The sequence below is a fragment of the Bolinopsis microptera genome, chromosome 6 (assembly GCF_026151205.1).
Source record: "Bolinopsis microptera isolate Bmic1 chromosome 6, MBARI_Bmic_1.0, whole genome shotgun sequence".
Taxonomy (NCBI): Eukaryota; Metazoa; Ctenophora; class Tentaculata; order Lobata; family Bolinopsidae; genus Bolinopsis; species Bolinopsis microptera.
This window is the reverse complement of record NC_087077.1, coordinates 10215426-10242969: the sequence shown is the minus strand read 5'-3', so window position 1 is coordinate 10242969 and position 27544 is coordinate 10215426. Positions and strand designations below refer to the sequence as shown.

At 41.7% G+C, this 27544-nt stretch overlaps 2 protein-coding genes across 3 annotated transcripts; one reads left to right on the top strand and one right to left on the bottom strand.

Moving 5' to 3' along the window:
* Nucleotides 1-1291: 1291 nt before the first annotated feature.
* On the bottom strand, nucleotides 1292-17431 carry LOC134817638 (26S proteasome non-ATPase regulatory subunit 12-like). Its single transcript, XM_063826877.1, has 10 exons — nucleotides 17248-17431; nucleotides 16967-17146; nucleotides 16539-16700; nucleotides 15859-16143; nucleotides 11046-11158; nucleotides 9549-9663; nucleotides 6572-6691; nucleotides 5209-5278; nucleotides 4283-4404; nucleotides 1292-1550 (listed from the first exon to the last, which is right to left on the bottom strand). The coding sequence occupies exons 1-10, from the start codon at nucleotides 17395-17397 to the stop codon at nucleotides 1533-1535; spliced, it is 1335 nt and encodes a 444-aa protein (XP_063682947.1). The 5' UTR covers nucleotides 17398-17431; the 3' UTR covers nucleotides 1292-1532.
* Nucleotides 12688-15661, top strand: LOC134817637 (zonadhesin-like). Of its 2 annotated transcripts, XM_063826876.1 has the most exons (2): nucleotides 12688-13170; nucleotides 13201-15661. In XM_063826876.1, exons 1-2 carry the CDS (start codon nucleotides 12802-12804, stop codon nucleotides 15286-15288), a joined length of 2457 nt encoding a protein of 818 aa, XP_063682946.1. In that variant the 5' UTR covers nucleotides 12688-12801; the 3' UTR covers nucleotides 15289-15661. The 2 variants fall into 2 exon arrangements, with proteins under 2 accessions (XP_063682946.1, XP_063682945.1); XM_063826875.1 differs by having other exon boundaries at nucleotides 12690-15661.
* Nucleotides 17432-27544: the final 10113 nt, after the last annotated feature.

The window sequence follows — 27544 nt, the reverse complement described above, 5'->3', positions numbered from 1 at the left end:
TCGTATTTTACTAGCCTGTCACGTGACCAAAACGGTTTTTTGCCCATAACTCTCCAGGGAAGCATTTTAACCCTACGTCATGGGGGGTGATTTGGAATCAGCGTCCAAAAATACATCGATCTAGACCACTTTCATGCCCAAAGGGCCTTTTCACAAGAATTTTCTTAAAATTTGGGCGAGCGATTTAGTAGGAGCGGCAAGCGAAAGGGCTCTGGTTAGAGCAAAGTCTAACTCAGCGCGCGTCGAACGCTTATTCCGCGTCAATCGATGTATTCAGTATTTTCGAACGCTGATTCCAAATCACCCCCATGTCATAGAGTTAAAATGCTCCTCTGACGAGATATTGGCGAAAAACTGCCTCGATCACGTGATATGACGGTATCAGGAAGTTAGTCTAATTTCTCGTTAGGGTTAGGGTTGTATGTTGTAGCGCGATGCCAGATGCGTTACTGTGCCGCGCCGCGCACTCAATGAGGCTTTTCTCTAGATCGGCGAGATGCGCTACTGTGCCGCGCCGAGCTGAGATGAATTGACATCGTCAATTAAGGGTTAGGGTTTCAGCATATGCTTTTGTTAAGGATTGGGTTAGGGTTATAGGGTTGGGATCAGATTAAAGGGTTAGCGTATAAGTTGTCATACGTTGTATGACCCGCCGCGCACGAGTGCGCGGCTCCCCCTGTATCGTCGAAACTCCACTATAGTGAAGCGACAGTGGGGGTCACCACGTGATACAACGTACAAGCATGTACACAGAACGTTCGAAATCTAATTACGCTGATTTCGAATAAGACCTATTATATTACATAGCATGAAAATCATTTCTTGACGAGTTAAGAACCAATTTCAGTTTCAATCTAGTTCCGTCTGCCCAAAGGTTTAATTTGACGTCATGATAAATGGAAAAATCCCTCGGGTAATTCTCCATCTTATGCCATGCCCCCGGGGTAATTCGGAATCACCGGTAAAAATACATCGATCCAAGTTGGTTTTAACAGACAGGAACCTTCAAAGTTCGGGTGTAGAACTATTAGAACTATTATAAAAGAGTGATTCAGTACGCTCGCCGGTTGCTTATTCCTAGTATGTAGTATAATTTCAGTTTTCAATCTAGTTCCGTCTGCCCAAAGGTTTAATTCGACGTCATGGTCTTTAAAGACGGTTATTTTGGTTGGGCCTATTGATTTGCCACACATAATGATAAAACGCTAGATCAGAGGGGCAGGTAGGGAAGAGAGGGTCCCACCCAACCGAGCTTTGCTACACAATTAAGATAAATTAAAGTCAAACACACTTTTGTGGAAATGAAGTACATATAATACAAATACAAATAGTTAATTTAAAACGGAAAATCCCTTTAAATCGTGCACAAAATGTGCGCACATTATATCTGCTCTAAACACCATCACTAATAGCTATTAAAGAAGGCAGACTAGGAAGCAAATATAATCTTCAGTTCTGGTAGCATCAGGAAACCGGGGATCTCATTTGAAATGTCCAGCATTTCTCCGTCTCAGTTGTCAGCGATATCGTCTTTAGCTCACTTGGTGTACCTGTAATTTTATCTATTGTTCGAGTGCTCCGATAAATCATTCTGCGACAGGCCAGGCCATTTCATATTGTGAAGCATCGCTGCAGCGTAATAATGGGTAATTGATGCTGCAACATGGTATACCAGCACTTAGTGAGAGATATTGCATTAACTTGAACTACCTGTACAATTCATGGCGGGACACGCTACCAAAGTACAAAGCGGCCATATCACGAACAGCAAGTCTATGCTCATCAATTATAGCGGCTATTGTATTGAGTGAACAATGATACGACTACTTTATTGTAGAATGTAGAGGATAATGCTACAATTAAACTCACCACGTCTCACTTGAAAGCAATGATGATAGCACTTACTAACTCCTCGGCCTACACGACAATTGTATACGAATAGAGGAAACAACTTGGTGGTTATAAAATCTGACATATTGGTCACTGAATCCGGCAAATGGGTCTCATTTCTAATTTGGCACTGAAACTGATATTATCAATTTTGTGCCAAGTTCCCTGTTAATCCCTGTTAATCACGCTAAAGAGCAAGATGGACCAGTACGTGGTGGAGAGGTGTACATGTGCAAACTGTATCGCTGTCTTCCTACATAACGTATACTACCAGAGTGAACAGCCGCCCCCACTCCAGTTCATACTGTGGGTAGAGTGGTGTTTAGAGGTGACCACAGCTGGGGTAGTCAGACAAAGTGGCCCTCTGGTAAAGGTGGGAACATTCCAGAACCCGGGAACTACAGGTGCGGTTACCAGCAAGTGTGGGTGTGAGCCGTTCCAAGGTGTAGGGTTCTGCGAGGTGACCTCTGATACTCTCTACCTTACACAGTTCTGTGTTCTACCCGGGTACAGAGGACGGGGTTTAGCCAGACTTATCGCAACTCATTTCATATCCAGTCATCCTACTCTTACAGTCATGTGTTGGTCGGTAGGATCCACTTTACTTACTCCCACTGTAACAACTTCTAGATTCGCAGTGAGGCTGAGTATTGGTGCTGGAGATGCTCCTAAAACAGCTGGCATGTTCTCTAATGTCAGCACAAAAACTACAATCTCAGAGACCACCACGGAAACTACCAAGACTCTCGCATCTCAACAGAAACGTGCGAGAAGGGGGGAAATACCAAGACAGCTCAGTGAGGTAGATAATGAGGTTGTGACGTCATCAGTGAGGTGTGATAGCGTCATCACGTCGTTGGAGGATTCCTTTGACAGCTTCATTGTGAGTAGAGCAAGCAGGGACGATTCTGTTATAGTTCACCAGTTCATAACCAAGTTTCAGAGTCAGTGGAAGTTCGCTAAAAAGCTGTCTTTCAAAAACTTTAAGCTCCTTTTAAACCCAAAATATAGAGACATCTCCAGAGTTATCGTAATCAAGAAGAAACACGCTGGCATTGGGACTGAGGCTAACAGAGAAGTTGTGGGTGTACTGTCTCTCCGTTTTCTAGCTATCAGAACTGCGGCTGAAGTTAGAACAACAGCCCTGCTAAGCATCATAGCCTGGGACAGAACTCTACCCTCGCTACCACGAGTTCTACTGGACACCATGGTAACAACAGCACGTGACAACAAGTGTGACGCACTGGTTGTTAACGAGTGCTGTGGGCTGGGGGAGGTGCTGGAGGAAGATGGGAGGTTTGTGGATATGAGAGTAGTGGGGGTACAGAACAGAGTGATTGTGAGGCAGGGTGGTGTGGTGCTGGACCTGGTGGGAGGGAGCGGGGACAAGTGCGGTATGACACTCTTCTAGAGGATACATTGCAGACACATATTTGGAATATATTGTCTCAATTTAAGAGATATTTTGGTTCGATTTGGAGTTTTCAGTACCTTTTAATGATCATCGGTCTTATTATATGACAGGCTTTGTTATGAGGATTTATCATCAGAAATCAGTGCTATGAAAATTGTGTTTCATTTTGTTTGATATGTTATTGAATTACAAGTTTTGCTTAATGTTCAGCTGGGAACCGGACACAAGAACGAAGGACACGAGGGCGGAGAACATGAGGGCGGAAGCCACAAGGGCGATACTTTCATAAAATGGTGGACATAAGGGCGAATCAAATGACTCACTTTAACATGGATTAATTGTGCGATGTTAAGATGTTAGTTCATTATTATAGTTCATTATTTAGGACGGTGATTGGTTCCGCCCTCGCGTCCATATTAAAGTGAATCATATGATTCATCCTTGTGTCCACCCTTTTGGGAAAGTAACGCTCTTGTGTCCTACGCCCTCGTGTTCTCCGCCCTCGTGTCTACCGCCCTTGTGTCCTTCGCCCTAGTGTCCTATACCCGCCTAGCTAGGCTGCCCGTTCAGTTAGGCTGCCAGGTATTCTATCAAAGTACAACACGCTGCTCTAACAGGTGTATACATGTTTACATAAAGCCGCCTTGTCGGATGGACATAATATAGAAAAGTACTCTTTTCAATTTACACCTTTAAATCTAAATTGAAAATTATGAAATAGATGCTATAAATATATCGAATCTGCTTTACGTCATATTTCATTTTAATTGCTTTTAGGCGATGAAAAAAACACGGAAAGAAAATTGTATTAATCGAAAATCAAAACTAACTAAATCACTATTATAATAAGAAGAAATCAAAAGTTATTCAATTTAAACCGATAGTGATTTAAAAAAACAAACCTAAAGTGGTTTACAGTAAACCGAAAGTGATTTAGATATAGCTGCAAGTGATTTAGAGAAACTGAAAGTGATTTACCATGCGTTCCTTGGTGATAAGATGGTTCACATTCCCGATCAAATCCATGACAGAGTTCAAGTTACCGGACCAGGCGTTCAGGATCTGTTCAGTATCCTTCTGTTTAGTGAAACTGATGATACCTGAATATGTCAGAATTAATATAATTTAGATAATAAAACGGGTATGATTAAAACTAATTATTATTGTTACTAATTGTCATTAAAACTAATTATGTGATCACATGTCATTATTATTTGCAAGCAATTATATTCGAATTGAAATCCTCAATTTAGGTGAAATTGTATAGTTTATAGTTATGAGTTCGTAAAACGGCGTTTTTGGGTGGAGACCGGTTAAGAATACTTTTCTCCATTTTTTCAAGATATAATTGCGTTTTCATGAATTTAAAAATAACATATTTAAAAAAAGAATATTTTAAACGGGTATATCCTGTCCAAACCCAGGATGCACTACATGAAGAATTCGTTGTAACTATGTTTGAAAAGCATTAATATCGTAACTCCACAATCCACACATACCCAGCATAGCTAATTAGCTTTTAAAAATACAATCTGGACACTGCACTGGTGTGAACAACATGTAGACTCAAGTGTTTCCAATCAGCACCACTTCAAACTAGGTACATATCATGTTAACTGTGTATCTGTAGTTGCTTTCTATCCGGACATTGACAAAGTGCCCGATTGATAATACACTTCGCAGGCTTTTAGCCACCATTGTGTTTCTCATTGCTTTACGTAGCAGTTGAAAGTTGCGTTGCAATACCTTTACAAATGGTAAATCTTCATCTAAAATGGCTCCATTTCGTTTAGTCGTATGGCTAAGTTGTAAAACCAATTAGAGCTTCATTTGTACTGGTTATCACGAGATATTTCTAACTTTACTTTTACTTTTACTTAATGTCAAGTGACGTCGTTACATACCGTCAAGTCTGTCTATCTTTGCAGTGACCGTATCTTTCACAACTTGTTCACACAGTCTCTTCTCTGCCTCCTGGGATCAAGTAATTCATTACTAATTGGTTAATTGTACTAAAATAATTCACATAATTAGAGTGTGATGACGTGAAATTAAAGAAATATTATCTCAGAGTGATCTTATCAGTAAATCTAATAAATCCAGTTCCGCGTCACAAGACCCTCCCTTATCTGCTTTCAAATCCAGAGCGGAGTATAAAAGATGTGATAACTACGACAACAAGTAACTAAACTTTCTCATACACTACTCAGTACGGCTTCCCCTCCCCCGACCTGGCTCTAGAATTACAAGTTAGCAAATCTATAAGTGGGAGCTGGTGGTAGTTTAGCGTGGTGGCCGGGTGAGATAATAACGGACAGAGCTCTATTATCACCACGCTACAAGACTCCCACTCTGACTACGAATAGTTTTTTTCTGAAACGTATATTACTCGTGTAACGGAGTAACTTGGTGTTACTCAGCTCTGATTTATTGTTCTGATATGGTGTTGTCAGCTTTGATTAGTAGCCCCTGTGGTCACGGAATATGACAGCATCTCTCCTGTTTTTATGTGCATTTTATTTCATTGCTATGTTTCTGCGAATTCATCGCAGAGGACAACTTAAAGGGATATTAATACTAGTTTTTACAATGTTTCGTTCAGTACTTTTGTCAATTTTTCTGCTGTTTTGTTGTGAAGTGTATGGTGAGAGGATCCGTCATTGGAGACCCATGATATTCGATTATAGCTATTATAAGGGAGTGAGCGAAAAAGTAGTTTTTGAAGCAGTAACTTCTGCATATTATTACAGACATATTCTGTATTATACATATTAGACCACTTCTGTGATCATCTAAACCCCTCTAAACCCCTCTAAACCCCTCATCTTAACCCCTCGAATGAAAGTGTTTGGTGAATTCGTACAGATTCCAGATCCCTAAATTTCTCTTATCTCTTCTTGATGAAACTGAATATACTGACGTCTACTATTATTAGTGAATTAATAGTGTCGAGTACAGTTGAAATCAAATAAAAATAGGTGTAAAATTAAAAGTGTATTAATCGAAAAACACACCCCAACACATTAAACGCTACTCTTATATGTTTTCAGGACGTATTTTCAGCGCTGTGTTAATTTTCCAGCGTAAAAATCATATTTTTACTGTTTTCCACGAACAGTGCCTGCCCCTTGCAATACCACCCTGCTACCAATCACGTTGCAAAACCCAAGCGCCCTAATCGTGTGATCTACATAACATGGAGTAAGTTGTGTCGCGGGAAAACTCAAAACTGGGATAAAACCCAAACACATGAGAAAATATAATTACCTTAGAATCGAGGTGGAGAAGGTCAGCGAAGTGTTGCATGGAAATACGAGTGTAGTACTTGGCCAGGACTCTGATGTTGTGTTCAACTACCCTCATTTGTAGAACGTCCCAGTTCTCTTCCTGAGATATTTTATAGTTATCCTTCCTGCTCTAAATATTACTAGTATTATTTTAAATTAATCTAATTTATTACCTTATATTATAAAATATAATTTTTCCTTATTTTACTTCGGTTTCATAAATTCGACGGATCATGAAGTCTATATCATATCTTTACCCTATTCCGATTTGTGAACCATTGCTTCCATTTACATGAAAACTCCTATTAACAGCGCAATTTGGGGGAAAGGAAGTAGCCGCGATAGACCACGACCGGGTATTATATGCGGTAAATCTACTTTCGCAATGGCCATATCTACGTACAATTTATAAAACAGCATTTGCCCTAAATTGCTAATTTATCGACACCCTTCCGCTTCCACTATATAATATTAATATAATATACAGATATCTGGTAATATGTTGTGAACTGAATTCCCAGTGTGTTTGTGCGGCTGTAAAGTTCATTACTGGACGTCAATAGTTTTACCAGGAATACTGAACAATTTCTGAGATCAATTTAGAAAACAATGGCTCCAGAACATGTCTCATTAACACCAGTAAATCAACATACGTGATACACAGTGTTGACTAGTGTTCTACTGTGCAAAGGTCTAGCTAGCTGTTTCTAAGCTTACTGTTTCACTCTGCAACTGTTACGTTGAATCTACGTCAAAAATTGATAAAAGCTTCTAATTAATGGTCAGCATCTTGACAATAGGAATTAGCCAACAATTTAAGACACGACCGCGACGAGTTGCTTAGCAGCATTCCTTCCGATAGACAAAATTAAGCAGGGCCATAATCCTACACATTCTTCACCAAAAAAGGTATGTTACCATGACAGCAATCTCCCTTACAAAAGTACACTTTACACGCATCAACGCCAGCTAATTGGATTCCAAGCTTACATAACTTTTGAATATCTGAACCCGAGCTTTCATCATAAAAACATTATACAAGATACATAGTATGTAAACTGAACGACGGTGTCAAAAATGAGCGTCATCGTTATTTTGGAAGATTTTTTGATGCTATGTTGTTTTGATTCTATGTTGTGGTTTATGATCTTGGCTGTCGATCGTGGCTGTCGATTGCTGATAAACCGTTCCCGTAGTTGCTGTAACTGTAATTAACCTAAAGGTCCTACATTCCACGATTGTGTCAAGAATAGTTTTCTTGTTTCAACAGTTGGTACCAGCTGTCAGTTTTCTAAATATTTCGAGTGTCCAATCAATCAGTCTGGGTGCTATGTTCCGAAACTGCACAGAATTATTCTCTATTTACTCTTTATTTTCCTTTAGCAAATCTATATATTTTTCTTCCCTCTCAAGATAAACATAGCTAAAATAGGACGTCTTTATATTATACATCCAGCATATGTACGTTAAAGAGATGTACTGTTCCAGCATGCACCATGCATAACAGAGAAACAGAGCTTATCTTATCATTTTATCAGACTTGTCACTTTACAACCCCACCGAGTGTGTTGTAGGGGCTCCAGCAGCCCCCTTTTGTCATAGTTACTGGGTAACAGATTCGCTGTGCAATAAGCGCGCAGTAAGAACTCGTTGTTACCATAACAACAAGTTACTCGTCACTAATTAAGGAGCACTTGCTTGGGTTCACATTTGCACCAAATAGTTGTCTACAGTTGTCCTGTACAGTTGGGGTTACTATCCCGCCGCGCCATTTCTTCGCCATAGTGGGAGTTAGAGTTCGTTAAAGTGAACTTATACTTTTTGTGAGTGTAACTGTGTACGTTATGTATTTTAATCTACTCACCCTCTATTTGCGGTATTTTATAACAATATGGCATGCAAAGTGTGGATACGTAGTGACAGTAGGGCCATACCAGAGAAATACTAAAATACACTGCTGCTATTTTCTGTAAAACAGACGGTAATGTGATGCTATAACATTTTTAGAGTGGTAATTTGAGGCGGGTTTTAGATAAGCTGATGAAATACTTGAAATACTTGTATCTCATTTCTTATCTTCTACAGACAGATCAGAGCTCCTGTTCATCTTTGTATGTCATAATCATATCTTTTATCTCGTTGGAAATTTAACCCTCCCAGCATCGCAGTTATAAGTTAGTTAGTGTCTTCACGCTTCAGTTGACAGATCATGTCCTAAATTGTCAAACCACATTCTTCTTTTGTACTTGTAAATCTTACTTTGTATTGTTTGCGTCGAATTCATTTGATACTCATTCAAAATACATACATAGCAGGGTAACGACAGATTAACTGTGCTAGAATTCACACTTACACGATACACAGAAAAAGTAGATATGATCAGGCCATTGGAATTCGATACGCAAGAATTAAATCTAGGCTTTTATTTCGTGGTTAGAGAAGATAATGTTTGTTTTCTATTAAAGTATTAAACTTAAAGCTAATCTGATTATATTGTCTTCAGTCTTGCCCAATTTTATTTTTGTACCAACGTTTAAACTCATTTATTTCTGTTTTGATTTAATTTTTGTCAGTTGCTTGCACAATTGTTCTCCTTCTAGATTCCTCGTTTCTAGTCTCTATCATTGCTCAATACAGTATTTTTGTGAAAGTAAGGTGATAATTACTGCTGTTATACTTGGACTTCAGAAATAAGATCGTGTAATATCCGTGCATAAATAAAATAAATAACATAAATAGCATAATGAATGTATACATACAATCAAGGATAGTTAACTTGTTAGGTGAAAATATAACTGACGTAAAGTACAACCATCATTCCAATGTTTCTCTAACTGATTTTATTTCGTCAACAATAGTGTAAGGAATAACCAAAGTAATTATTTAATAAGTTTGGTTATCTAAAACTAAAACAATCTAATCAAGCAAACTAATCCCTCCGCAAACCCACGACTCACCTTGTCCAGTGGACTGGCCGGTTCACCGGTCTCTGATTTTAAGTGTTGTGAGTATACCTTCTTCAGAATACTCCAGTTTAGCAACTCGGCTGTGTCAAAGCACATTAGCACGTTTCTGTAAAGGAGAGTGAGGTTATAGGTAAAGTAGATTTTACCCCAGGTTCAGGGAAACAAAAGGGGTAAATTTTGAGGAATGTGGTTAATTTATTTAATTGTGATTTTTGTGTGGTTATTGTCTGAATTACATTTTCGTCTTGCTGATTGTAGACTTCATAGTTTAAGGTGTGGTCTGGGATCATCTAAATGTCATGATCATAATAAATTCTAGTAAGCTTTTCTCTGTGCTCTGACTGTGTGATCTGGTCAATCAAACCTCTTGTAAAAATTGGGCAAACGGCCAAACAGTTTGCTTTAGTCTGAGACGGATTTCAATTAGTTGAGTACTAATGTTTAACTAACTCACAAACTAACAGATCAGGAATAACTAATATTCGGTTTCAGTTCATCTTCATTCCATTAATCGAAATTTGTATATTTTCAAACTAGTTCAAGGGAATTTCGAAAATAACGAATCTGTCTTCAATAGATGTTGGTGCTTGATATCGTGCATCTAATTTTTCCCCGTTGCAGCGGTAAACTTTTGCCAATTACTTAATGGTATTCAGCAATACATATTATCTACAATAAACATTTGGCATATTTCTCTGATTTGCTTCTTGAATATTTTTTGATGATTTCAAATTGAAATGTCATTCCTTTCATTTAGTCTTCTATATATCAAATAATATGCATTTTTCTCTAACTCACCTTTTTAAACTATGAGGAAATTAAATCAAGTGATCATTAATCCCGCAATATAAACTCGGTGAGATGGGGCAATCTCTTGTCATGTGTGTGTCATGACTCATAAAGCCAGTGTATCCAATGTTGTTAGCTCCGTTTTTAGTTTTAGGATCGTAAACTATTCTAATGCAAAGGTTTAAATATGTTTTTTATGTTATATATGCCGGATAACCATTTTCCTGGTTTCTATGGTAGTCCACTCTATTTCATGCTTGCTCACTTTGTTTTATGATTTGATTCTAAAATGCGATCGTTCTCCATGGACTATGAGATCACCCTATCACATGACAATAACCTTGGTTGTATGTGACTCTCTGGAGACTGAACAATACAAACCATCTATAATCCACAACTATTTGTGAATGGTGAATTATCATGTGCCAACAATATAAGGACTAAAGGCGTGTGAAGGAGACGACCACAGACCTCCGAACAATAAAATCAAAAGCATTCCTGTCCGTGATTTTAGTCTACCCGCGTAAACCACGTGCATTTTCTAGTCATGCTGTGAATTAATTTACAGTATTACAGGTGTTTTGATTTTTAGATTAGTCACCGTTTATCAAACAACTCGATCTTGGAGCATTTAAGAAGCGACTTCTTTTGATTGTTTTCTGAAACAATTGTTGTAAAGATTTAAAGTTAAACACTCACTGATAGTAAGGAAGTTTGGCTAAGTTGGTGTCAGTTTTAATTCTTGCCAACATGTCGCTTTGTTCGTTGTTGTACTCAGCCAGGATTAGATACAGAACAACTCGTTGCAATGCCTGAGATAGAGGTCGGATTTAGGTTTTAGAGTTAAATTAGATTATAAAATTAGAGGTTGTAAGTTGAAACGAATGAGGTAGAGATTGAAATTAGAGGTCGTAGTGAATGAGATAGATGAATTGAAATTGGAAGTTGTACCGAATGAGATAGAGATTGAAATTAGAGGTTGTAGTGAATAAGATAAAGATTGAAATTAGAAGTTGAAATTAGAGACAATGTTAGAGATCACTTAGGAGAATAATCCTGCAAATTAAACTCATAATCGAGTAATAACTGGAAGTGCGTAAGTTGAGTGAAAATGGAGGTAAACATAATTATAGCGATTATGAATTTACGACATTTACTAATTTGCAGGCAGCTTCCCACAAATTTGAGTAATTATAATAATGTAATTATAATGAATATTCGTAAACTATCCCGACAGTGCCCATCTACCACTATTCTGTTTGGCAATTCGTTAATCTGGCGATGGTCTTAAGTGTGCGTTAAGTGTGCGGTGACCAATACTGACCATCGACAGATTACCGAATCTGCCTTTTTATCAGTTAAAATATCACGCATTTTATCAGTTAAAATATCACGTATTTTATCAGTTAAAATATCACGTATTTTATCAGTTAAAATATCACGTATTTTATCAGTTAAAATATCACGTATTTTATCAGTTAAAATATCACGTATTTTATCAGTTAAAATATCACCTATTTTATCAGTTAAAATATCACTTATTTTAGCTTGAGAAAATGTACACTGTTTCCAACTCCCTATTATGAGTCTAATCCAAGTTTAATGAAGGCATTGTAAGAAAAAGACAGGCTGTAATTACACCTGAATGGAGACGGGTAAAAATTTAAAGTATTCGCTAAAATAGGATAATTATGATAAATCAGAGAAAGGAGGCTGTACTAAGGAGGGTGGTATATCACAGCGCTCACTTTAACAGAACACGCACCTCCCTTCGCCTGTCTTTGTCTCCCAATTAACAACGAGCGTTTTTAGCTCTATCTCCGGACAAAGGTACTCTTTCTTTTTCTGTGCACGTGACCCGGCCGATTTTGGTGGCACGTGGTTCCCTAGAGTGTGGGAGGCAACTTGACCGATCTTAGTTTATCTTTTCTTCTTTTATACTGTTGTGTCTGGTAGGTCGGGTGCCATTATGTGTTTGAGGGTTTATTTACTATCGAGTTTAAGCTTGTCAGAATATTACGTAACATTTATAGGGTTTAATTAGTCTTTCTTGGTTTCCAGCTAGTTTGTTCTATTTCTGTGTTAGACAGATAATAACTCTATAAACTTACGCATAATAATTTGCATTTCAATAATTATATTTGAGCTCCAACCCATGTTTACCAAGGAGAGTCACAATCAATTGAGTTTGATCAGATATCTTCTTAATATGCAAATAATTTCCATGTGTATCCGATTCCGTTTATTGAAATTATCGGCACTCATAAAACGCAGGCATAGTGTACCGCTGCATGCATGGCAGTCGGGTTATTTGTAGAGGCGCCCAATTTTCCAATTAGGGCGTGCTAATATGCACATCTAACCTCTCATCGCTTGGAGAAGGTTTGGTCGCGTGTTCGTATATTCTGATTGTTCTTATGTTTTATTACTGTTCTAATGTTATTAATGTTTCTAGATGCCGGAGATGAACAGCCGTCGCAGCAAGATCGTTATAGGTCTGACCCTACTCCTTCTCATCACAATCATAGCAATAGCCGTTATTCTGACCCTGTCCCTGTCCAAGACACACACTAAAGCAGAGGATAGCGTTGCAGCGGAGAACGGAGGTGCACAACCGACCACAGTAGTGACAGAGACTGAAGAAGAGACCACACCTGAAGAAAATACCACATCTGACGTAGAAATGGTACCTACCACTAAAGCAAAGGATAGTGTTGCAGTGGAGAACGGAACTGCAGAACCGAAAACAGAGCTGACTGATGGTGGGGGAGGCGGTGAAGACGATGCAAAAGAAGTGCCCGAAAAAGAAACCACTACAGGTCCAGTAGTAACCGAGGCTCCTGAGGCTCCTGAGGCTCCTACCGAGGCTCCTGAGGCTCCTACTGAGGCTCCTGAGGCTCCTACTGAGGTTAATGAGGCTCCTACTGAGGTTAATGAGGCTCCTACTGCAACTGAAGAATCAGGATTGGACGAACTGAACGTGTTCCCAATTAATGAGATATCTACAGAAGTTGCATCAGTCCCAGAAGACGAAGAAGCCATGGAACCTGAAGAAACAACAAAAGAACCTTTACCAGACAAAGAGACCGCACCTGAAAAAGAGACCGCACCTGAAGAAGAGACCGCGACTGAAGAAGAGACCGCACCTGAAGAAGAGACCACACTTGAAGAAGAGACCGCACCTGAAGAAGAGACCACACTTGAAGAAGAGACCGCACCTGAAGTAGTAACCGAGCCTGAAGAAGAGACTGCACCTGAAGTAGAAATCGTACCTGAAGTAGTGACCGAGCCCGAAGAAGAAATCATTTCAGGTCCAGTAGTAACCAAAGTTGTTAATGAGGCTCCTACTGCAACTGAAGACTCAGACCAAGATGTAACAGATATAGTTATAGAAGATTTTTCGTTCCCAACTAATGAGACATCTACAGTTGTACCAGTTCTCACAGAAGACGAAGAAGCCATGGAACCTGAAGAAACAACAGAAAAACCAGCTGAAGAAGAGCCTTTACCAGAGACCGCACCTGAAGTAGTGATCGCACCTGAAGAAGAGACCACCCCTGAAGTAGAAACCGTACCTGAAGTAGTGACCGAGCCTGAAGAAGAGACTGCACCTGAAGTAGAAATCGTACCTGAAGAAGAGATCACACCTGAAGTAGCGACCGCACCTGAAGTAGAAACCGTACCTGAAGAAGAGACCGCACCTGAAGAAGAGACCGCACCTGAAGTAGAAACCGTACCTGAAGAAGAGACCACACCTGAAGAAGAGACCACACCTGAAGTAGAAACCGCACCTGAAAAAGAGACCGCACCTGAAGAAGAGACCGCATCTGAAGAAGAGACCGCACCCGAAGAAGAGACTGCACCTGAAGTAGTGATCGCATCCGAAGAAGAGACTGCACCTGAAGAAGAGACCGCACCTGAAGTAGTGATCGCAACTGAAGATGAGACCGCACCTGAAGAAGAGACTGTACCTGACGTAGTGATCGCACCTGAAGAAGAGACCGCACCTGAAGTAGTGATCGCACCTGAAGAAGAGACCGCACCTGAAGAAGAGACCGCACCTGAATTAGTGATCGCAACTGAAGAAGAGACCGCACCTGAAGATGAGACTGTACCTGACGTAGTGATCGCACCTGAAGAAGAGACCGCACCTGAAGAAGAGACCGCACCTGAAGGAGAGACTGCGCCTGACGTAGTGATCGCACCTGAAGTAGTGATCGCACCTGAAGAAGAGACCGCACCTGAAGAAGAGACCGCAGCTGAAGAAGAGACTGTACCTGAAGAAGAGACTGCACCTGACGTAGTGATCGCACCTGAAGAAGAGACTGCACCTGAAGAAGAGTCTGCACCTGACGTAGTGATCGCACCTGAAGAAGAGACTGCACCCGACGTAGTGATCGCACCTGAAGAAGAGACCGCACCTGAAGAAGAGTCCGCCACTGAAGAAGAGACCGCACCTGAAGAAGAGACTGCACCCGAAGTAGTAATCACACCTGAAGAAGAGACCGCACCTGAAGAAGAGACTGCACCTGACGTAGTGATCGCACCTGAAGAAGAGACTGCACCTGACGTAGTGATCGCACCTGAAGAAGAGACCGCACCTGAAGAGGAGATCGCACCTGAAGAGGAGACTGCACCTGAAGAGACCGCACCTGAAGAAGAGACTGCACCTGAAGTAGTGATCGCACCTGAAGAGGAGATAAAGCCGAACAAGAAACGATGCCCGGATGAACCTTATAAGAAAAAGAGTAGGAAATGCTTGCTTGAGGAATGGGAAAAGAAAGAATGTGCCGGCAGGGATGGAGTTATGAATATAGCAAGTAGTACTTGTGCGGCCTGGAGTAGGCGTTGTAGTAGCGAACAAAAGGATAAGTCTTGTTGCAAGGCTATTTATTGCTTTGGGGTAAAGATAAGAGAAGATTTTCCTAATTTTGAAGGGTAAAGAAATTATGGGTACAAATCAGATAGTATATTGAACCTCCCGATTTCAGCAGACGATTCAAAATCGATGGACTTAAATATCGAATTGGCCACAGCGATCTAGAAATTCCTGAATTTGATTGCGAAATTTGCAACGCTATGTTTATGTGGCACTTCAAATAGGGTCGGCGAATGTTAGCGCAGCTGAAGAGGACATTCGAAGATTATGTGATGCGAGCTTGGACTCATAAATGGCCTATTATAGTGACTTGATCTTAGGAAACAATGACCAAATGAACATTCTTAAGCTTTAGTCTTGAAGTTTTAACTGAGATTCACATTGTGTAAATATTCTGAATTAGTTGTATCTATTTGTGAAGTATTATTTGCAATTTTGTTTTTAGTTTTCTGATCTCTAATGTATTTTTCATTATTTTTGAAAATTTATCGGGAGGGATACATCATTATTAATCTGGCCACATATCTAATTATTTATACAACTGTGTCGTGACGTAAACATAATGTGATCGAGTCACACAACCCGATCATTTATGAAAAATGGCACAGTTAAGAGATAGGAATGAAAACTAACCTGTTTCCATTTCTGCTCCTCTTCCTTAACAGAGGTGGTGTTGTAGATCTCGTGGTAGTTCTTGCTGACTGCCAGATACTCCTTGTGATGGAGGTTTAGGTCGATCATCTGACGATAGTACCGCAACTTTAGCTCCTCCGTGTCAGCTCCCTCAAAATACTTTATGCTGATCTTCTTGCTGATTATCTGGGTCCTGATGTAGTCCTTGGTCTCGAAACAAAGTCTCATTTGCTCGAGAATGAACTCTACCTTTTCTTTCTTCTCCATTGTTCCGAATGTTTCGACCTGGGACGCTAGGTTTAGGAAAAATAACTTAACAAAAATTATTCCACTAGATTACGAAATATAACAAACGTATCTACTATCTAGTGGGGGTGCATTTATGCAAGAAAACCCAAAATTACTCTCAAAATAGCAAATGATTGTTCATGAGTAGCAGGAAAATGATTACGAACATATTTCACAACTCCTGTTTATACTTTATCCATCTATAAGTCCTTCCAGACTTGATTTTTTCAAGGAATTAACATCACCTCCCTACCTGTAGCTGTAGTGAAGTCTAAATACGTGTAGACTGTTGATGTGATGTCAAATGCATCGAGAAATATATCGAATACAAACAATACATCATGAGCAGTCGTAAAAATCAACCAAATCAATGAAAGAAATTTGATTCCAACCTGCAATTCCTGTAAGACTTTGGCAGCTTTTTCCGGCTCGTCGTCCTTCTCGTAGATGGCAGCAAGAGTACGAGTTACACGTGCTCTCTCGTTCTCAACGTATATCTTTCCTTCTGTCACTGTCCTCAGCACTTCTATTAGGTCCATCTTTCTTTCTTTATCCTGAAAACCCGAAGATCTAAGATCACTTGGGTAAAAATAAAAACACGATATCTTTATTTAAAGCCGTCTGATGTTTTCACAGGAAAAGCTGATGGCCTAAGCTAACTCGTCGGGAGAAAAACTCCCAAAATGGTGAGTGGGCACACGTTAGTATGAACATGTACTAGTAACACTGATATTCAATGGTTAAAAGCAGCTTTTGCTGCATCTGCTTTGAGATTTCCACGTGTACTACCAAATATAGTCATAATGTCTCATTCCAGTACCTCAATTTCAGGTACCATCTCGCAGCATCTCTGGACCATCTTCGTGACAGCCAGCTTGAAATGCCCTCGTTTCTTGCACAGAGATGTTATATGTTCTTTGAGCAGTGTCCAGTCCTGTACTTTGTAACACAGCGCTACGATGCAAACCAACACTTTGCTACTTGATATTGCGTCTCCTGCCTGAAAATACAGTACTTAAATAAGATATTCATCGAGAAATAAATAGACAAGTATTCATTTAGATAAAATGGAAGCTACCATCAAAGTTATCAGTAAATTACCCCACGAGTTTGTTTTTCTACTACAAGAAGCTTGTCAATAGCTTCATTGAGTTTCTTATCCGCCGCCAATGTCTCGCACTCCGGTATGACTTTATCCACAGTATCACTGTAGTCCACCTCCATCTTCACCATTCTGTCTTCGTCACCCATATTTAATCCTATAAAGAAGATATAAAAGTTTATGTATTGGAAGTCACATACGTAGATCCTTGTGGGTTGTGTGTACACTGTATTTTGAAGCTTACTCATAACACACAACTTCGACTTTTGAAATACTTAATTTCGACGTACAAAAAGAGGTTTCGACCGATCCATGGTTTTCAAGCGCTTCATTTACTGCATGCCACGTTAGCAAATATGTGGGTGGAGTCCAAATAAACAACATCAGTCATTTTCCTTAAATCAACACTAATTACAGCAAGGGTGTACGTGCGACTGCAGAAAAATCGAAATTTCATCACACTAAAATTTGCCGCGCCTTACGTTCAAAAGAGAAGTTCCGGCGCGCATCGAGTTCTTCTGTTCAGAAGACGTTTCCCTGAAATGTGTAGTGGATTTTGTAGTGGATTTTGCGCGCCGCACGTACGTGACAATATTTATTATTGTAGAATCTACGACGGTAGCCGTCAGAGTTCTCAATAAACTGCTCGTATTTTTAGACAATAAGATATGAATAACGTAATAACACATCCAACCCCATTCAGCTGAATGGATCAGGCCGTCCATCCCAAAATAGCTGAAGTCCCCTAAAATACAAACTGAGAATCTTTACTCCTGTAGGGGATTTGTGTTTCTGGGTTTATGGAACATTTTCGGTGGTTAAATAGGAAGTACCTGTCCCAAGTCATTAGAAAAACCAATTTTCGTCCTCTTGACCCACTCAGGCCACTCCCAGGGGCCACGCCCATCCCAAAATTACTGAAATCCAGGTAAAATCAAGACCGAAAATCTTTACCCCCGTAGTGCATTTATGTTCCGGGGTAGGTGGAACATGTTTTGGTGGTTAAATAGTTAGTACTTGACCCAAACCATCAGAAAAACCGAGTTTCGACCTCCCAACCCACTCAGGCCACTCCCAGGGGCCACGCCCATCCCAAAATTACTGAAAATTAGGTAAAATCAAGACCGAAAATCTTTACCCCCGTAGTGCATTTATGTTCCGGGGTAGGTGGAACATGTTTTGGTGGTTAAATAGTTAGTACTTGTCCCAAACCATCAGAAAAACCGAGTTTCGACCTCCCAACCCACTCAGGCCACTCCCAGGGGCCACGCCCATCCCAAAATTACTGAAAATTAGGTAAAATCAAGACCGAAAATCTTTACCCCCGTAGTGCATTTATGTTCCGGGGTAGGTGGAACATGTTTTGGTGGTTAAATAGTTAGTACTTGTCCCAAACCATCAGAAAAACCGAGTTTCGACCTCCCAACCCACTCAGGCCACTCCCAGGGGCCACGCCCATCCCAAAATTACTGAAAATTAGGTAAAATCAAGACCGAAAATCTTTACCCCCGTAGTGCATTTATGTTCCGGGGTAGGTGGAACATGTTTTGGTGGTTAAATAGTTAGTACTTGTCCCAAACCATCAGAAAAACCGAGTTTCGACCTCCCAACCCACTCAGGCCACTCCCAGGGGCCACGCCCATCCCAAAATTACTGAAAATTAGGTAAAATCAAGACCGAAAATCTTTACCCCCGTAGTGCATTTATGTTCCGGGGTAGGTGGAACATGTTTTGGTGGTTAAATAGTTAGTACTTGTCCCAAACCATCAGAAAAACCGAGTTTCGACCTCCCAACCCACTCAGGCCACTCCCAGGGGCCACGCCCATCCCAAAATTACTGAAATCCAGGTAAAATCAAGACCGAAAATCTTTACCCCCGTAGTGCATTTATGTTCCGGGGTAGGTGGAACATGTTTTGGTGGTTAAATAGTTAGTACTTGTCCCAAACCATCAGAAAAACCGAGTTTCGACCTCCCAACCCACTCAGGCCACTCCCAGGGGCCACGCCCATCCAATAATTACTGAAATCACTGAAATTACTGAAAATTAGGTAAAATCAAGACCGAAAATCTTTACCCCCGTAGTGCATTTATGTTCCGGGGTAGGTGGAACATGTTTTGGTGGTTAAATAGTTAGTACTTGTCCCAAACCATCAGAAAAACCGAGTTTCGACCTCCCAACCCACTCAGGCCACTCCCAGGGGCCACGCCCATCCCAAAATTACTGAAAATTAGGTAAAATCAAGACCGAAAATCTTTACCCCCGTAGTGCATTTATGTTCCGGGGTAGGTGGAACATGTTTTGGTGGTTAAATAGTTAGTACTTGTCCCAAACCATCAGAAAAACCGAGTTTCGACCTCCCAACCCACTCAGGCCACTCCCAGGGGCCACGCCCATCCCAAAATTACTGAAAATTAGGTAAAATCAAGACCGAAAATCTTTACCCCCGTAGTGCATTTATGTTCCGGGGTAGGTGGAACATGTTTTGGTGGTTAAATAGTTAGTACTTGTCCCAAACCATCAGAAAAACCGAGTTTCGACCTCCCAACCCACTCAGGCCACTCCCAGGGGCCACGCCCATCCCATAATTACTGAAATCACTGAAATTACTGAAAATTAGGTAAAATCAAGACCGAAAATCTTTACCCCCGTAGTGCATTTATGTTCCGGGGTAGGTGGAACATGTTTTGGTGGTTAAATAGTTAGTACTTGTCCCAAACCATCAGAAAAACCAAGTTTCGACCTCCCAACCCACTCAGGCCACTTCCAGGGGCCACGCCCATCCCATAATTACTGAAATCACTGAAATTACTGAAAATTAGGTAAAATCAAGACCGAAAATCTTTACCCCCGTAGTGCATTTATGTTCCGAGGTAGGTGGAACATGTTTTGGTGGTTAAATAGTTAGTACTTGTCCCAAACCATCAGAAAAACCGAGTTTCGACCTCCCAACCCACTCAGGCCACGCCCATCCCAAAATTACTGAAAATTAGGTAAAATCAAGACCGAAAATCTTTACCCCCGTAGTGCATTTATGTTCCGGGGTAGGTGGAACATGTTTTGGTGGTTAAATAGTTAGTACTTGTCCCAAACCATCAGAAAAACCGAGTTTCGACCTCCCAACCCACTCAGGCCACTCCCAGGGGCCACGCCCATCCCAAAATTACTGAAAATTAGGTAAAATCAAGACCGAAAATCTTTACCCCCGTAGTGCATTTATGTTCCGGGGTAGGTGGAACATGTTTTGGTGGTTAAATAGTTAGTACTTGTCCCAAACCATCAGAAAAACCGAGTTTCGACCTCCCAACCCACTCAGGCCACTCCCAGGGGCCACGCCCATCCCAAAATTACTGAAATCACTGAAATACTGAATTAGGTAAAATCAAGACCGAAAATCTTTACCCCCGTAGTGCATTTATGTTCCGGGGTAGGTGGAACATGTTTTGGTGGTTAAATAGTTAGTACTTGTCCCAAACCATCAGAAAAACCGAGTTTCGACCTCCCAACCCACTCAGGCCACTCCCAGGGGCCACGCCCATCCCAAAATTACTGAAAATTAGGTAAAATCAAGACCGAAAATCTTTACCCCCGTAGTGCATTTATGTTCCGGGGTAGGTGGAACATGTTTTGGTGGTTAAATAGTTAGTACTTGTCCCAAACCATCAGAAAAACCGAGTTTCGACCTCCCAACCCACTCAGGCCACTCCCAGGGGCCACGCCCATCCCAAAATTACTGAAAATTAGGTAAAATCAAGACCGAAAATCTTTACCCCCGTAGTGCATTTATGTTCCGGGGTAGGTGGAACATGTTTTGGTGGTTAAATAGTTAGTACTTGTCCCAAACCATCAGAAAAACCGAGTTTCGACCTCCCAACCCACTCAGGCCACTCCCAGGGGCCACGCCCATCCCAAAATTACTGAAAATTAGGTAAAATCAAGACCGAAAATCTTTACCCCCGTAGTGCATTTATGTTCCGGGGTAGGTGGAACATGTTTTGGTGGTTAAATAGTTAGTACTTGTCCCAAACCATCAGAAAAACCGAGTTTCGACCTCCCAACCCACTCAGGCCACTCCCAGGGGCCACGCCCATCCCAAATTACTGAAATCACTGAAATTACTGAAAATTAGGTAAAATCAAGACCGAAAATCTTTACCCCCGTAGTGCATTTATGTTCCGGGGTAGGTGGAACATGTTTTGGTGGTTAAATAGTTAGTACTTGTCCCAAACCATCAGAAAAACCGAGTTTCGACCTCCCAACCCACTCAGGCCACTCCCAGGGGCCACGCCCATCCCAAAATTACTGAAATCAGGTAAAATCAAGACCGAAAATCTTTACCCCCGTAGTGCATTTATGTTCCGGGGTAGGTGGAACATGTTTTGGTGGTTAAATAGTTAGTACTTGTCCCAAACCATCAGAAAAACCGAGATTCGACCTCCCAACCCACTCAGGCCACTCCCAGGGGCCACGCCCATCCCAAAATTACTGAAAATTAGGTAAAATCAAGACCGAAAATCTTTACCCCCGTAGTGCATTTATGTTCCGGGGTAGGTGGAACATGTTTTGGTGGTTAAATAGTTAGTACTTGTCAACCAAATCAGTCACGAAAGGGGGCACTTCAGGGTATGATTTTATTCGAATTAGTAATACATACTGCAGAAGTCCGCAAAGGGATTAAAAATGACGAAGTTATCAAGCAACCTGTTTATCTTGTTATCAAATTGGGTGAATAATCATGTGATAGCGTGCTAAGATACCGTAATTGGGCTTAGCTTTCTGCACGATTCTCATAGGGCGGATCTAGTCTCAACCAAATAAACTGATCGCACGTACGCGTAAGGGGTCGTTCACATATTATATAATCGATATTTTGGCAATCATCCTCGATACGTACCTCTGAAGGCAGGGCTCCCGCTCCCGAGCTCGCACTGCAAAAGGGAGGCCTGCCTTCCGAGATCACATTACATGGGGGATCCCTCGAGTCCGAAATCGTATATCGAAGGGTAGGTCCGGACTTCGAAAATCGAAGAAATATTTTCGGCTAATAATGATCAGGGTAGCATGACGTTTCTGGACATGCTAAAGAAGGACACCAGCCTTTCCTGTGTTGAAGAGATAAGATCTGTTATGCTTGACCGCGACGTGTGGCGAGGAATTGTAGCTGCTCGGACCAAGAAGCCGACTTAAGTCAAGTAAGTCAGTAAGTCAGCATGAATCGTGAATAAAAGTAGTTTCCAGAAAAACTTTGAAAATATTTAGACTAAGAAAATTTTCGGTCCGAGTCATCCTCGATACGTACCTCTGAAGGCATGGCTCCCGCTTCCGAGCTCGCACTGCAAAAGGGAGGGCTGCACTCCTTGAGTAATTCTCCATTTTATGCCATTGCCCCCCCCCCCCCACACCATACTACACTGATCGTTTATATTGTATATGATATGAGCCCAAAATATTTTTCTGGGCCCAGGGAAGCGGAAGGGGGGGGGGGGGGCCATCGCTTCCCCCATGAAATCTGGGCAAGGGGCCAAAAAGGGCCAATTTTTTAATTTAGGTTTCTAAAAATTTTTGGGAAAGAAATTTTTCCCCCAAAATTTTCAAAGTCAAAAATTTTCAAAGTTTTCTTGGAAACTACTTTTGTTCATGTTTCATGCTACTCTGATCATTCTGAGACAAAAATATTTTTTTTCGGTTTTCGAAGTTCGATATACGATTTTGGACTCGAGGGTTCCCCTTTGTAATGCGATCTCGGAAGGCAGGCCTCCCCTTTGCAATACGAGCTCGGAAGCGGGAGCTCTGCTTTCAGAGGTACGTATCGAGAATGACTCGGACCGAAAATTTCCTAAGTCAAAAATTTTCAAAGTTTTCTTGGAAACTACTTTGTTCATGTTTCATGCTACTCTGATCATTCTGAGCCAAAAATATTTTTTTTCGGTTTTCGAAGTTCGATATACGATTTTGGACTCGAGGGTTCCCCTTTGTAATGCGATCTCGGAAGGCAGGGCTCCCCTTCGCAATACGAGCTCGGAAGCGGGAGCTCTGCTTTCAGAGGTACGTATCGAGAATGACTCGGACCGAAAATTTTCTAAGTCAAAAATTTTCAAAGTTTTCTTGGAAACTACTTTTGTTCATGTTTCATGCTACTCTGATCATTCTGAGCCAAAAATATTTTTTTCGGTTTTCGAAGTCCGCACCTACCCTTCGATATACGATTTTGGACTCGAGGGTTACCCTTTGTAATGCGATATCGGAAGGCAGGCCTCCCCTTCGCAATACCGAAAATTTAACCACCAAAACATGTTCCACCTACCCCGGAACATAAATGCACTACGGGGGTAAAGATTTTCGGTCTTGATTTTACCTAATTTTCAGTAATTTTGGGATGGGCGTGGCCCCTGGGAGTGGCCTGAGTGGGTTGGGAGGTCGAAACTCGGTTTTTCTGATGGTTTGGGACAAGTACTAACTATTTAACCACCAAAACATGTTCCACCTACCCCGGAACATAAATGCACTACGGGGGTAAAGATTTTCGGTCTTGATTTTACCTAATTTTCAGTAATTTTGGGATGGGCGTGGCCCCTGGGAGTGGCCTGAGTGGGTTGGGAGGTCGAAACTCGGTTTTTCTGATGGTTTGGGACAAGTACTAACTATTTAACCACCAAAACATGTTCCACCTACCCCGGAACATAAATGCACTACGGGGGTAAAGATTTTCGGTCTTGATTTTACCTAATTTTCAGTAATTTTGGGATGGGCGTGGCCCCTGGGAGTGGCCTGAGTGGGTTGGGAGGTCGAAACTCGGTTTTTCTGATGGTTTGGGACAAGTACTAACTATTTAACCACCAAAACATGTTCCACCTACCCCGGAACATAAATGCACTACGGGGGTAAAGATTTTCGGTCTTGATTTTACCTAATTTTCAGTAATTTTGGGATGGGCGTGGCCCCTGGGAGTGGCCTGAGTGGGTTGGGAGGTCGAAACTCGGTTTTTCTGATGGTTTGGGACAAGTACTAACTATTTAACCACCAAAACATGTTCCACCTACCCCGGAACATAAATGCACTACGGGGGTAAAGATTTTCGGTCTTGATTTTACCTGATTTTCAGTAATTTTGGGATGGGCGTGGCCCCTGGGAGTGGCCTGAGTGGGTTGGGAGGTCGAAACTCGGTTTTTCTGATGGTTTGGGACAAGTACTAACTATTTAACCACCAAAACATGTTCCACCTACCCCGGAACATAAATGCACTACGGGGGTAAAGATTTTCGGTCTTGATTTTACCTAATTTTCAGTAATTTTGGGATGGGCGTGGCCCCTGGGAGTGGCCTGAGTGGGTTGGGAGGTCGAAACTCGGTTTTTCTGATGGTTTGGGACAAGTACTAACTATTTAACCACCAAAACATGTTCCACCTACCCCGGAACATAAATGCACTACGGGGGTAAAGATTTTCGGTCTTGATTTTACCTGATTTCAGTAATTTTGGGATGGGCGTGGCCCCTGGGAGTGGCCTGAGTGGGTTGGGAGGTCGAAACTCGGTTTTTCTGATGGTTTGGGACAAGTACTAACTATTTAACCACCAAAACATGTTCCACCTACCCCGGAACATAAATGCACTACGGGGGTAAAGATTTTCGGTCTTGATTTTACCTAATTTTCAGTAATTTTGGGATGGGCGTGGCCCCTGGGAGTGGCCTGAGTGGGTTGGGAGGTCGAAACTCGGTTTTTCTGATGGTTTGGGACAAGTACTAACTATTTAACCACCAAAACATGTTCCACCTACCCCGGAACATAAATGCACTACGGGGGTAAAGATTTTCGGTCTTGATTTTACCTAATTTTCAGTAATTTTGGGATGGGCGTGGCCCCTGGGAGTGGCCTGAGTGGGTTGGGAGGTCGAAACTCGGTTTTTCTGATGGTTTGGGACAAGTACTAACTATTTAACCACCAAAACATGTTCCACCTACCCCGGAACATAAATGCACTACGGGGGTAAAGATTTTCGGTCTTGATTTTACCTAATTTTCAGTAATTTTGGGATGGGCGTGGCCCCTGGGAGTGGCCTGAGTGGGTTGGGAGGTCGAAACTCGGTTTTTCTGATGGTTTGGGACAAGTACTAACTATTTAACCACCAAAACATGTTCCACCTACCCCGGAACATAAATGCACTACGGGGGTAAAGATTTTCGGTCTTGATTATACCTGGATTTTCAGTAATTTTGGGATGGGCGTGGCCCCTGGGAGTGGCCTGAGTGGGTTGGGAGGTCGAAACTCGGTTTTTCTGATGGTTTGGGACAAGTACTAACTATTTAACCACCAAAACATGTTCCACCTACCCCGGAACATAAATGCACTACGGGGGTAAAGATTTTCGGTCTTGATTTTACCTAATTTTCAGTAATTTTGGGATGGGCGTGGCCCCTGGGAGTGGCCTGAGTGGGTTGGGAGGTCGAAACTCGGTTTTTCTGATGGTTTGGGACAAGTACTAACTATTTAACCACCAAAACATGTTCCACCTACCCCGGAACATAAATGCACTACGGGGGTAAAGATTTTCGGTCTTGATTTTACCTAATTTTCAGTAATTTTGGGATGGGCGTGGCCCCTGGGAGTGGCCTGAGTGGGTTGGGAGGTCGAAACTCGGTTTTTCTGATGGTTTGGGACAAGTACTAACTATTTAACCACCAAAACATGTTCCACCTACCCCGGAACATAAATGCACTACGGGGGTAAAGATTTTCGGTCTTGATTTTACCTAATTTTCAGTAATTTTGGGATGGGCGTGGCCCCTGGGAGTGGCCTGAGTGGGTTGGGAGGTCGAAACTCGGTTTTTCTGATGGTTTGGGACAAGTACTAACTATTTAACCACCAAAACATGTTCCACCTACCCCGGAACATAAATGCACTACGGGGGTAAAGATTTTCGGTCTTGATTTTACCTAATTTCAGTAATTTTGGGATGGGCGTGGCCCCTGGGAGTGGCCTGAGTGGGTTGGGAGGTCGAAACTCGGTTTTTCTGATGGTTTGGGACAAGTACTAACTATTTAACCACCAAAACATGTTCCACCTACCCCGGAACATAAATGCACTACGGGGGTAAAGATTTTCGGTCTTGATTTTACCTAATTTCAGTAATTTTGGGATGGGCGTGGCCCCTGGGAGTGGCCTGAGTGGGTTGGGAGGTCGAAACTCGGTTTTTCTGATGGTTTGGGACAAGTACTAACTATTTAACCACCAAAACATGTTCCACCTACCCCGGAACATAAATGCACTACGGGGGTAAAGATTTTCGGTCTTGATTTTACCTAATTTTCAGTAATTTTGGGATGGGCGTGGCCCCTGGGAGTGGCCTGAGTGGGTTGGGAGGTCGAAACTCGGTTTTTCTGATGGTTTGGGACAAGTACTAACTATTTAACCACCAAAACATGTTCCACCTACCCCGGAACATAAATGCACTACGGGGGTAAAGATTTTCGGTCTTGATTTTACCTAATTTTCAGTAATTTTGGGATGGGCGTGGCCCCTGGGAGTGGCCTGAGTGGGTTGGGAGGTCGAAACTCGGTTTTTCTGATGGTTTGGGACAAGTACTAACTATTTAACCACCAAAACATGTTCCACCTACCCCGGAACATAAATGCACTACGGGGGTAAAGATTTTCGGTCTTGATTTTACCTAATTTTCAGTAATTTTGGGATGGGCGTGGCCCCTGGGAGTGGCCTGAGTGGGTTGGGAGGTCGAAACTCGGTTTTTCTGATGGTTTGGGACAAGTACTAACTATTTAACCACCAAAACATGTTCCACCTACCCCGGAACATAAATGCACTACGGGGGTAAAGATTTTCGGTCTTGATTTTACCTAATTTTCAGTAATTTTGGGATGGGCGTGGCCCCTGGGAGTGGCCTGAGTGGGTTGGGAGGTCGAAACTCGGTTTTTCTGATGGTTTGGGACAAGTACTAACTATTTAACCACCAAAACATGTTCCACCTACCCCGGAACATAAATGCACTACGGGGGTAAAGATTTTCGGTCTTGATTTTACCTGGATTTCAGTAATTTTGGGATGGGCGTGGCCCCTGGGAGTGGCCTGAGTGGGTTGGGAGGTCGAAACTCGGTTTTTATGATCGTTTGGGTCACGTACTACCTATTTAACCACCAAAACATGTTCCACCTACCCTGGAACACAAATCCACTACACCTGTGAAATCCACTACAAATCCACTACACAAATCAAGGAAACGTGCTCTCCTTCTGTTCATTTTCCTGGAACTACAATCCATGCGAGATTCAGTTAAACAACAAAAA

What these genes read in the sequence shown, in the direction of transcription:
- LOC134817638 (XM_063826877.1), bottom strand. Translation starts at nt 17,397, where the DNA reads ATGGGTGACGAAGACAGAATGGTGAAGATGGAGGTGGACTACAGTGAT. An exon ending in TAGAAAAACAAACTCGTGGG is followed by an intron (nt 17,147 to 17,247) that starts GTAATTTACTGA and finishes CTGTATTTTCAG; the next exon opens with GCAGGAGACGCAATATCAAG. An exon ending in AGATGGTACCTGAAATTGAG is followed by an intron (nt 16,701 to 16,966) that starts GTACTGGAATGA and finishes TCGGGTTTTCAG; the next exon opens with GATAAAGAAAGAAAGATGGA.
- LOC134817637 (XM_063826875.1), top strand. Translation starts at nt 12,802, where the DNA reads ATGCCGGAGATGAACAGCCGTCGCAGCAAGATCGTTATAGGTCTGACC.